Genomic DNA, 12,444 nt, shown 5'->3' with positions numbered 1-12,444 from the left:
GGATGGAACAGAGCTGTGGGATTAAGGCAGGTTATAATTTAGGAGTCAGAGTATCATCGGGCTTGGTGTCCAGGCCAAACCCACTGGGGAAAAGGGTTAGTCTCTTCAGCTGTGCTTATTACATGGCCAAGAAGTACTGGTCTTAGTCAGGAGTGGCTATGCAGTTATGCTCCAGAAGAGGGAGGAGTGACCCACAGGTGTAGGCCAGAGGGCATGAGAACCCCATGTAGCAAAGGGGGTGCTAGAGAGGAATGGGCAGAAGACAAGTGGATGGTTGGGGGGGAGAGGGAGCCTGGTACCTGGTGTATCACAAATGCAGACTGTTCTTCTATGCTGAATCCTCCACAATCCCAGCCCTCCACCTCTCTCCTCCTTCACACTGGTTTATCCACTGTCCTGTTAAATAGGCCACTGAGTCAGCAACATCGGGACCCCTTTCCCTTGCCCCGACTCCTGCGGCCCCGCTCCTGTCCTCACCTCCATAGCAGGACTCGCCGGAGGAATGCTTCCTCCTCCTCTTGTGCGTGTCCGTGCCCAGGGAGAAGAGATCTCTCTCCTAGAACCAAGGGAGAGGAATAGGCATTGACGGCTGTTCAAGGAGGCAAGTACAGAACCCTTCAGAAAGCATGCTTTGCTCCCTGTCAATTCAAGATTTTAGAAACAAATAAACCAAACGAAAAAAAGGAAAAAGAAAAACAGCTCCAACACCATGGAGAAGAGTTCTCTCTTTGTTGGTTGTGAAAGAGAGGACACCACTGCCCCTCTCCTGAATGACCAGTGCCTCACCTTTAACCTCTTCTTGGAGGACTTCCTGACCTGAGCAGCAATCTCTTCTTCCTCCCTTAAAAGATCCTTGTAAGAACGTTTCTTCTCTCGTTGGCTCCGGCCAGCCGCCAGTCCTATGTCCTCCAAACTTCGGTCACCATCGAAGCAATCTGGAAGCCACATGAGCACATGAGGAAGGTCTGATACATTCCCCAATCCCCGCATATGCATACTCCATAATGATAACGGCTGATTGATTCCACCAAGAGTAAAGGGCCTGGCTCCAAGGGGAGAAGGACATTTCTTCACACCCCTGCTGGAATAGCTGGAATGTGAATGCCTGAGGGAATAATACCTAACACCCACCCTTGGGTGGGGTCTCTTGTTCTCAGCTCTCAACGGGCAGTGGTCAAGAGCACTGCAGAGGGCAGGCCCAGAAGAGTAAAGGTTAGTGTGCTCTGCTTCTGTGTGGGAGGCCAAACTGTGCTTCCTATCCCCAATCTCTTGCTTAATGGAGCTGGCAAGGTCCAAGAGTGCTGCAGGGGCTCAGCCCAGGAAAGCAGAAGCTAACAGTTGTTCCGTGCTCTCATGCTGGAGCCCCGTCTTGCCTTTTCACCTCCATGGGCCCAGCCTGGGGATGCTGTAGAGATGGGGCATCCTAAGGACAGTGCGCTGTACCGTCCTAGGAGGGAGCAGGATGTGATTCTCACTCCAGGGCCTGCAGGGACTGAAGAGGGCGCCCCCTCTGGAAGGCTTCTCAGATTAAGGGGTCATACCTTCTTTCTTCCTGGAGTCATCATAAGCCATGGCCGTCCTGCAGGACCTGAGAATGGGGCGCTGTTTCCAGACTCCTTCCCGGCTACAGGACCAAGCCTGAGAAACAAAGAATGAAAACCTTCCTGTGAGGGGAATCACTGTGGAGGCCAAGAAGGCTCCCAGATGGAAATGAACAGTCATCCACTGAAGGAAAGGGCGGCAAGAAACAAAGGGGTGTCTTGTCACCTCCTCATGTTCCCTGTCAAGCTAGAGGGGCTCAAATTGCACAAGGTGCACCAGACCCAATCATGCGGCTTGATTCATAAAACGAAGTTCTGCTTCTCGGAAGTACAAATTCCTGTGCCCAAAAGGGCTTGATATAACTGATCTAAGTCAAAGGGCTAAGCTCATTCCTGGCCACAGACTCAAAAGATCCGGGAGGCTGCAGGACAAACAGATAACGCTACATGTACAAAAGCGCCCAAGATCTTACATTGGTTGAAATGGTGACAAAGGGGGATCTATTGTGCTGCAATTTCAATAGACAGGTGGATATCACCGTAACAATGCTGTAGAGCTCTATGGAGTAGAATTTTTATAAGAGGATTTTGTCAGGCTACCAAGAAATTTATCCAAAAGTTGAAAAAGTTAGTCACTCACACTAAATGACTCAATGGCATCTTTCAGCACTAGTGAAATGATTTTTCACTGGATTGTTTAAGCAAAAAGGGAGGAAGGATGTTATTTTCCTGAATGTAGATGAATTTGAATCAGCAAAAAATGTTAAGATTGTTATATACTACTAGCATTCCCGGTGACTTGAAGGGTTATAAATACTTTACAATTAATTGAAAAAGATCTGCTAGGATTCAGGTTTGTAAGGTTTCTTTACTTTTTTTTTAAATATCAAAGATGGCCCTGTTAATTTTGTTAAATACAGAAAAAACGGAAGTCTATCAAATATCCCAAGGAACATGACGTGTCATGAGAGAGCAACACATATCTGTCTGCAGGGGATCCTAAGTGGTCTAAATATATACCAGGTAGATTGGAAATTTTCTCATGGAACCAGTATAACTTAGATTCTTACCCTGGCTTAGCAGTTATTTAAAATGTATTTTACATTCATAGCGAATTTAGACATTTTAAGGATACTTTACTAGGTAACTTGGGGGTAACGTGATTAAAAAGAAGGGAATTACAATTCAATATAATTGCTCTATGTGTAGTCCTTTTTTTAATCACTAGTTTTAAATATGAAGCTGAGATGGGGAGTATACTTTGTCAACAAATAAAAATTTAGAAAGGTCTCTGCTGCCAAATGAAGAACAGACTGATGGAAGTTGGAGAGTTCAGACAGACTGACATTGTGGGAATTACTGGGCTCACTTTATTGTTGGGAAAGGCGGGGGGGGGGGGGCACATGAGAAAGCAAGTCATACACGCAATGTTTCTTGTACCCCTGAAGCTAGGACCGGATATCCCAGCTCCAAACCAGGCCCTGATCTCTTCCCTTTTTCACCATTAGTGATGGCACCAACGGAGGAATGAAGAGGGTATTTCTTCTTTATTCCTCATAATTTTTAAAGCTATTTTATTAATACCATGTGCCTCAAGGTAATGAACTTGTCAGAAATACATTATTTTCCTCTGACAAGGGTTTCCATTGCCAAAAAATACAGCAATCTGAGAACTCAGGAATAGTAAGAGCCTAAGAGTCAATTCTGTTTAACTAAGTAAAACTGAAGAAATTGAACAGGGAAACAATCATCAAATAGTTGATGCCATCAAATATAGTCACTGACATGTAAAGAAGAAAAAAAAAATCTCCTCTTGTAAATTTTAAATGCTGGGACAAAGATTGAGCTCAGAAATCACACTGGGGGCAGCTGGTGGCACAGTGGATAAAGCACCAGCCCTGGATTCAGGAGGACCTGAGTTCAAATCTGGACTCAGACACTTGACACTTACTAGCTGTGTGACCCTGGGCTAGTCACTTAACCCTCATTGCCCCATAAAAAACAAACAGAAATCGCACTCAAAATCTCATCTTTATGTCAAAAGGGCATATAACAGGTCCCATAGTGGGAATGGAAATGTTCAAGAAAAGTCTAAAAAGAACAGGGTGGAGATAATTTGCTTTACCTATAAAAAGAGCATTTCTTAGAAGTGCCAGTGGATTTTAAAAATTGCTTGTGATGAGAAACAGATCAACAAGGAGCTATTCATCCCAGGAGATGTAAAACTAGATTACTTTGTATACTATTCCTAGGAATCCCACTGCTGAATGTTTTCTTAACAACATGCAGATGTAATCTTATAAATTAGAAAGAGATGCTGAGATGACTAACAGCTCTTTAAATAAGAAAGTATGGCCTGAATCTGGAAATCTGCAATGAGATGAACACTAGACTGTTTTTGGCAAAATGCTGAGAAATTAATTTCTATGGTCTTTAAAAACAATGTATTAATCCAGGAGGTAGCTGTTGCCTTTGCTTACTGATTGCTACAAAGAAAAGATGGTACTGAGCGGATACAGTCTTAGAGATCAGTGTTAAAGAAAGGGAGATCCTAGTTAGTTTATGACCAGTTAATATACTGAGTCCCCCAACAGGTCTTGGATCTTATAATAAATATAGAGAATTAAACTCAGACCTTGAAGATTACTAATTCAGGAAAAATGTTCAAAAGATTAGTTTGTGTTTCCTATCAGCCAACGGGGGTGGGGGGTGGGGGGTTTACCTAAACTAATGGTTGGTAAGTCCTTAAGATGGCAAAGTGCATACATCTGGGAATTCCTTAAACTTGGAAATGAAGATCAAATTTCTGTGGGCTAAGAAAATACAACTGACCTTCAAAGCAGGAGAGAAGCTGATCCTCAAGGGGGGCAAGAAGCACTCTAAACACCCCAAAGAGACAATTCTGAAGAGTTTAAGAAGTTCTATGCATGGGTTGGCATTTTTATCTAAGATGTGGAAAGGGACTTTAAATGAAAAAACCGAGACTTACAAGGCTAAAAAGTTTCAAAACTGGATTTAAAAATAATTTAAGTCCCAGCTAACATTAAAAAGCTTTTTCTTCCTGGGGTTCTGATTGATTACGGCAAGAGAACAAAGGAAAATCTATAAACTGGACGTTGCAAGTGGGATCCGAGAATCATGATGCCATCTTCCAAACTGCCTCGTTTTCTTCCCGAGCTCCTCTTTTGGAGGCTGTGAACATCGGCCAACACAGCAACAGACGCTTTCTCCAGCACAGTCAGGGGCTCGGTAGCTCTGAAGGGCCCCCTGCAGAGATCTGAAGGGGCATCTTCTCACTTCTGTCCCAGGTTCCTCTCGCTCGGCACAGAGTCCCAGCCTTCGGGCCGGCCCAGCGCCTGCCCCCCAATCTCTGCAGCACTCCTAGCCCCTACCAGCTCTGCAAGTTTCCAAGCTACAGACAAGTTGGGATAGGGACAGATGTCTTTGTACCCAGAAAGAGGCACAGCTAGTACCAACAACTCATTAGTAAGAGAAATGAGAATTTATGGCAATAGTTCATTTAAAAACAATGCCAGAAAACCTCCACCAATACAAATTTTTGCCTAATAAAAAGGCTTTGTTTTGTACTCAAGTAAGTTTTATTTCTTGAGCTGTAAAGAGAATGTGAAATCAACGACCAGCTTGGCCAACAGAAGATAGGAATATGAATCTTTCTCTTCGGAGAATACAACACCATGCAATATGGTATTATATTCTGTGAGAGGAAATTAAAACATGATTCCCATCCTGCAAATAGGCAATCCCACGAGTGAAGCAAGTTCAAACTACACTGTAGAAGAAAATGCACACAAAACCCATTATTTATCCAAATACTTGAAGTCACCACTGTGCCCCCTGACAAATACCTATCAGCAGCTACCAGACCAGCAAAGGTCGGGACAAGGGGATAAAGAGAGCCCTTTCATTCTTCTCTTCAAGGATCACAGCATGGCGGGTCCGGGAGGGACCTGACAAATGACCCACTCCAACCCCCTCACATCACAGAGCTCCGGAGGAGGGGTGTGACTTACCCTATCACTAGGGGTTTTTACCTTTTTCAGTCTGTGGACCCCTTTGGTGGTCCGATGAAACTTTCATGGGCCGCTTCCCAACAACATTTTTAAATGCACAAAATAAAAACCATCAGATTCCAAACCAATTATATTGAAAAGTGATCAAAACATATTTTTTAAAAAGTGCATGGGGGCAGCTAGGTGGTGCAGTGGATAAAGCACCGGCCCTGGATTCAGAAGGACCTGAGTTCAAATCTGACCTCAGACACTTGATGCTTACTAGCTGTGTGACCCTGGGTAAGTCACTTAACCCTCATTGCCACGAAAGGAAAAAAAAAAGTTCATGAACCTTGGGTGACCTTACCCTCCAGTTTATAATCATGGATGCATCAATTCTTAATCCTAGAGTCTGGAGCTAGGAAGGATGTTAGAGCTCACCCAGGGTCCCTTCCCTCTGCAAATATCACCTGCCGTCTTTCTTTTGCTCCACCCTACCTTTTTCTCCTATCAGCCCAGCCCAGCCCAGTCCAGCCCAGCCTCCTTCCCTACAGCAGGCATTTAATAAATCTGTTTTAAAATTACTCCACCCCAGTTCCTGCCCTTTTAGATGAAGAAACCAAAGAGAAGAAGAAATGGACTTGTTCAATCAGGACCTCTTGTGCTGGACAGTATGAGATTTGGAGTGAGAGGACCTGGGTTCAAATCCTAGCCCACAACTTAATCCCTTTGTTATCTGAGGCACATAGCTTAGCTTTTTCCAGGTTTTTTTCAGTCTGTAAAATGAATGACTCCAATGAATGAAGCTGGACTAACAAGTCTAACTAGGCTAAGTGGTGGGGAGATGTCAAGGGTTCTGCGAACTTGGATGGGAGAAAACATTACATCTTCATTTCAATGTAATTGGTTTCATTCAATATAAGTGGCTTCCTATTTTATGCATTTAGAATCGTTATTTTAGGAGGAACAAAGTCCTACAGCCTGTCAGAAGGCTCCATGATACAAAAAAGGTTAAGAAGTGCTCTAAAGACTTCCAGGGTCTATAGTGGAAGGGCAAATTCATGAGGAAGCTGGGAAGGCAGGAGGTTACAAGGATTTACTAGTTATCAGAACTGCCCAGAGGAGCAGGAACGGCTCGCCTGGGGACTTCAGTTATAGCTGGATGGCCAGCCATTTGTGAGTGCTGCTCAGCTTCAGGCTGGCCTCTCTTTACCCTCCAAGTTTCCTTCCAAACCTCAGACTCGGTGTGTCTATGAAGCAGTAGGATTTGACCCCAAAACAGCCAGCTCCAAACTTGCTCCTTTCTCCCATCCCTTGCTGCCTCACCGGGGACAAAAACATAGTTCCCAAATTACCCAGGGAGTCCCCAGGGTGCTGACTGTATGGAAAGCTTTGTAGACAGAGGGCCTGGGTGCTACCTGCTCAATCTGAGAAGCCTTTATTAAGTGCCTACTATGTGCCAGGAGCTGGTTAGGCCCCAGGGCCACCAAGACAAAATGACTGGCTCATGGTGGGGGCACGCCTTCCCAGGAGGAAATCCTAGGGTCCAGCTCTGGAGACAAGGCTAATAGACACTGCTTGTGATTTAGAGTAATCCGAGCCCTCAAGGGGACCGCCCTGGTTCTCAGGTCCTTCTGCCTAGTTATCGGGGCATTCATTGTGCATCACCCTTTAAGTCCCCCCTACCCCCCAGAGGGCGACTGGGCCAACGTGAACTTTTCTCCCTGGGTCTTGGCAGAAAGTCCTTCCCGATTTCTGGAGCAGAGCCTCAGAACACAGCAAGGCTGGACCTCAGACTGGCCAGTCATCATTAAGGGCCAGTCTGAAGGTCCTGCCAGAGCCTGCATTCCCCTGGAGTGGCTTCCTAGAAGCCAGGCCATCTTTAAGGCTCCTTCTAGCTCTAGCTCTGTGATTCTCCTAGAGAGGGGATCAGACTCCTGGGTCTGAACCTTGTCCCCTCTCCAGGCCTTACCCGTGAGATGAGGGGGTGGCCTGAGATGACCTCTCCAGTCCCAGCCAGCTCTAAATCTAGGCATGATCCTCTGATACCCTGACCTAGGGAGCCAACCTCAATTCTGGTCCCTTCTCTGAGGCCTAGTCTTTGTCTTTGGATCTCCAGTGCTTAGAACACAATAGACATTTGAAACAGGCCGAATTCGGCTGTGTTCCCCACATTCAAAGTGACAGGGTGGCACCGGTCCCTGCTGGCCCGGGGAGCAGAATCCCAGCATTTCTGTTCATCAACCACCCCTTCTTTCCCTTTTTGAGTTTGTTTGCCCACCTGAAAACAGGTCTGGCCTAGATTATCCTTAAGGTCTCTTCCAGCTGAATCTAGGATCCTACATCTGCATTGGGAATTCAAATAGCTGAGTTCTGATCCCTCCTGGAGTCCAGTGGAAGAAGTCTGGGCTTCAAATATGACTGCCACCACTTCCACCCCTTTAGCCTTGAGCAAAGTGCTTGACCTCTGCAGGCCTCAGTTTCTACATCTATACAATGAGGGACTGGACAAAATACTTCCCCCTCTAAATCTAAGACCCCTCCGGGCCTCAGTTTCCCCATATGTTAAATGGGAGGGTGGACCTAGAAAGTCTCTAGGGTCCCTTTCTATTTCTAAATCTGTGACCCCCTCTCCTTTAAAGTGAGGGGGTTGGACTAGATAGTCTAAGGGCCCTTCCAGTTCTGAGTCTATGGTTCTATGGTCCTTCAGACCAAAGCTTTTTAAACTGTGGGTGCTGACACCCACATGGGGCCACATAACCGGGGGTGGAGAAAAGTATACCTATTTTATATGCCTGTGTATCTGGGGTCAAGTAAAAATTTCTCAGGAGAAAAGGGGTCTTGAGCGGATGAAGTTTAAGGAGCCCTGCTCTAGCCTGGGGATCAGAAAACTTGGACTCACAGATTTATTCCACTCTCTCCTTTTTCTGTGCCTCAGTTTCCCCCTCTGAGGGAGCTGGATTGGATGGCCTCTAAGGTCTTTTCCAGCTGTAAGTTTGGGCTTCTTGGATTCTCTACACTAGAGGTCAAAAGACCTGGACCTAGAAAGGTATTCTACCCCCTTGCTTTTGTGGTGACTCAGTTTACCCAAATGTAAAAACAAGGAGAGTTGAACTTGACCTCCAAGTTCCCTTCCAGCTCTAAGTCTGGTGTCCTGAGGATCAGCAGACCTAGATCTACTGATGCATTCTACCCCCCTTACATTCTCTGTACCTCAATTTCCCCATCTGTAAAAATGGGGGTGCTAAAAGTTGGACCGGATCGCACCTGGGGTGCTTTTGGGCTCTACGCTTTGGGCCCTCATATGCTGTAGACTGGGCAATCAGATTCCCTGGGCTCACAAGGGGATTCTACCCTCCTTTCCTTGCCTGTGTCTCAGTTTCCCCACCTGTAAAAATGGTGGGGGAGGGAGAAGAGGCTGGACTGAACGGCTCCCAAGGTGTCCTCGGATGCTCTGGCCTGGGGATCGGGCTCCCTAGGCTCACGAGTGTATTCCGCCCTCCTTCCCCGCTCCGTGCCTCAGTTTCCCCATCTGTAAGAACACGGAGAGTCGAACTTGGCCTCTGAGGTCCCTTCCAGCTCTAAGTCTGTGTCCTTGGGTGTTCTAGACTGGGCACTCGGACTCCCTGGGCTCACAGGTGCATTCCGCCCTCCTTCCCCGCTCCGTGCCTCAGTTTCCCCATCTGTAAGATAGCGGCAGTTCGCTTTCGGGCTCCGAGTCCGGGTCCCGGGATGATCCGGCCTCCCTGGGCTCACGGGCGTGCTCCCTGCCACCCCCCGACCCCCGCGCCCGCCTGCCAGCTCCCCGCTCCCGCCGGACTCCGGCTCCCGCGACGCGCCCGCGGCCTCCAGGGCGCCCCCCGCGGCGGGGGCGGGCACTGGGCAGGCGCGGGGGGCGGGGCTGCCCCGGCCTCGCGCGCCCCCGCGCGCGCGCCCGCCCCTGGCCCCCGCCGCCACTTTCCCGCCTTCTGTTTGAACGCGTCCCGCCCCCGTCGGCCCCGCTCCGGCCGCCCGGGGCCGCCGTCTCACGCCGGGCCGCGGCCGCCACTCCAGCCCCCGGCTCCGGCCCAAGATCTAGGCCGCGCGGCGCGGGGAGGCGGCCCGGGGCCGGCGGCGCGGGCCCGGGGCGGCGGCGGGGCGCGGGGCGGGGGTGGCAGGCGCCTGGGGGCCCCGGCCGGCCGGGGCGGGCGGGGTCGCTGCTCGCCGCTACCTTCACTCCGCGGGCCCGGCTCCCGCCTCAGCGCCGCCGACCGCCGCCATCTTGAGAGGGAGAGGAGAGCGGAGAGCCGCCAGGCCTCCGCAGCCGAGCGCCGAGCGCCTCCACCGCGGCGGGCGGCCGGGCCCGAGGGGCGGGGGGGAAGGGGGGGAGGAAGGAGGAGAGAGAGAGAGCGAGAGAGAGAGAAAGAGGGGAGGAGCGCCGAGCGCATCGAATACCTGTCCGGCTCCTGCTGCAGCTCCCGCCTCTGTCACCGCTCCTGTCTCGGGCCTCCGGGCGCGCGCTGCCGGCGCTAACTGCGCAGCCCGCGCGCTGTGCGCTCCTTGCGCGCCTGGCCCCCTGGAGCGTTGTCATCATTAATAACGACAGAAACCGCAGGTAGCGTTAATGCGGCGCTTTAAGGTCCGCAGGGCATTTTACAGATATTATCCCTGCTTATTAGCTTTAAAGCAGCCTTGGGAGAGAAGTGCCCATTTTACAAATGAGGAAACTGAGGCAGGAAGCGGGGAAGTGCCTTGTTCAACTCGCCCAGCCAGGGAGTGATGGATCCCAGGCTTGTCCTGAGGTCATATAGTCACCAGCAGCTTATCACAGCGCAGAAGGGACTTTGGCCAGCCTTGATTATGAAGTTAAGTGACAGGTCCAGGACTCAAACTCACCTGATCACAGGTTCAGATCTGGGAGAGACCTTAGCCAACCTTCCCCTATTTTACAGATGAGGAAACTGAGGCACAGGGAGCTCACATGACTTGCCCCAAAGAGGTAATAGTTGTAAAGCTCTTAGCATGGTGCCTGGCACACAGTAAGCGCATAATAAATGCATATTATTTCCTCCCTCCTTCCAAAGTTACCCAGCTGGTAAACAGCGGGTTCAGGATTTGAATCCAGGTTATAAAAGTGCCCTCACTTTATCGTAGACTGAAAACTGAGAGGGGCCTTAGTTAGCCTTTGATGGGGACTCTGAAGCATAGAAAGGTCACTGAAACTTGCCCAGAGTTATCCTGTTACTGTGTGTAAGGTTTGGATTCAAATGCAGTTTTTTTAAGGGTTAAGGGACTTGCCCAGGGTCACACAGCTAGTGTCAAGTGTCTGAGGCTGGATTTGAACCCAGGTCTTCCTGAATCCAGGGCAGGTGCTTTATTCACTGTGCCACCTAGCTGTACCCCCCAAACACAGGTCTTCTGATACCCCCCCCCCATGCCATGTACCAGCTGTGCAATTTCCCCCACCCCTCACTTCCATTCCTAGAGGCTGGTGCCCTCTCTCCCAAAGTTTTTTTTTTGTCATGAGAGGCAGTATGGCATACTGAAGTGCATAGAGAGTGGTTACAGATGAGGAAACTGAGGCCAGCAGGGGTAAGTGACTTGCCTAGGGTCACACAGCTTAGTACCTGTCTGAGGTTGGATGTGAGCTCAGGTCTTCCTGGTTCCAGGCCCAGGGCTCTGTGCACCATGGCGACACCTAGTGGCTCCAATTGTTCCCTTTGGCCACAAACCACAAACACCTGATGATTGGAATTGGTAGAGGGAGTTTTCTGCCTGGGAGTTCCCCATGGCAATAAAAGTACAGGACTGGGACTAAAAATAAAACCTCCCGTCTTTTTTTTTCATCAGTTTAGAGAACTTCCAGCCAATGCATCAGCTGCCATTTCTAATTGAGAGATAAGGACTTGCCTAGGATATTAGAACAGTATGTGACAGGGTCCATTCACTGTGTCCCCACTGCATACACTGGACACTTAATAAATGCTTGTTAGATTGAACTGAGTTGACAGAATCAGGAATTTACTGAAGCTCAGAGTGGAGAGGACCTTCAGAGGGCAGTGATTTAGCCTCTATTTGAATATCTCTGGTGATGGGGAGCTCACCACCTAATCTTAGACCGTGAGCTCTTTGGGAGCAGGGACTGTCTTTTACCTTTCCTTGGAGCCCCAGTGCTTGGTACACAGTAGATACTTAATAGATACCAGTTGAGTGAGTACTAAGACACCCATTCTGCATTAGTATAATTCTTATTGTTAGGAAGTTTTTCCTGATACTGAGCTGAAGTCTCCTTTCTCACAACTTCCATTTGCTGATCCCTGTGAACCTGAGAGATCAGCTAGGGCAAGACCCTCATTTCACAGATGAGGGGACTGATCAGCAGAAAGTTTAGTTACTGTTGGGCAAAGGGTTCAAACTCGGTACTCTTACTCCAAATTCACCAAGCTAACTATAAGATTTCCGCCTCCCCCATTTTCTTTTGGACAAATAGTCCTTTCAGTAGGATGAGACCTGGATCTGATGCTGGAAGACCTGGGCTCCATTCCAGTCTTTGATGCTTACCAGGCTGTGTGTCTGTAGCAAGTCATTCCCCCTCTCTGAGCATCACTCTTCTCATCTGTAAAATGGAAATAGGGCAGGTAGGTGTCAAAGTGGATGGAACACTCGGCCTGTGGTCAGGAAGACTCATCTTCCAGAGCTTAAATCCAGTCTCAGACACTTATTAGCTGTGTGACCCTGGGCAAGTCACTTCACCCTGTCTGCCTCAGTTCCCTCATCTGAAAAATGAGCTGGAGAAGGAAATGGCAAACTGCTCCATTACCTTTGCCAAGAAAATCACAAATAGGGTCACAGAGAGTCAGTAACAACTGAAATAAAAGACTAAAAAATGAGATAATTACATTTAAAAGGTTGTT

At 48.7% G+C, this 12,444-nt stretch overlaps 1 protein-coding gene across 7 annotated transcripts in view; it reads right to left on the bottom strand.

The window, feature by feature from the left end:
* Positions 1-10,015, bottom strand: part of HMGXB4 (HMG-box containing 4) — a 33,758-nt gene extending 23,743 nt beyond the window's left edge. Inside the window, exons 1-4 of one of the 7 annotated variants that reach the window (XM_043968331.1) lie at positions 9,986-10,015; positions 1,542-1,638; positions 787-935; positions 478-556 (exon numbers count right to left, since the gene is read on the bottom strand). In XM_043968331.1, coding sequence (XP_043824266.1) covers positions 478-556; positions 787-935; positions 1,542-1,572 — 259 coding nt within the window. In that variant the 5' untranslated portion in view covers positions 1,573-1,638; positions 9,986-10,015. Of the gene's footprint in view, positions 1-299; positions 397-477; positions 557-786; positions 936-1,541; positions 1,639-8,939; positions 9,096-9,761; positions 9,876-9,985 lie in introns of those variants that run through there. The other 6 variants (XM_043968330.1, XM_043968334.1, XM_043968332.1 and 3 more) reach the window with 6 other exon arrangements.
* Positions 10,016-12,444: the final 2,429 nt, after the last annotated feature.

The sequence above is a fragment of the Dromiciops gliroides genome, chromosome 5 (assembly GCF_019393635.1).
Source record: "Dromiciops gliroides isolate mDroGli1 chromosome 5, mDroGli1.pri, whole genome shotgun sequence".
Lineage (NCBI taxonomy): Eukaryota > Metazoa > Chordata > Mammalia > Microbiotheria > Microbiotheriidae > Dromiciops > Dromiciops gliroides.
The sequence above is the reverse complement of the archived record's forward strand: the minus strand, read 5'-3'. Positions and strand labels throughout refer to the sequence as shown.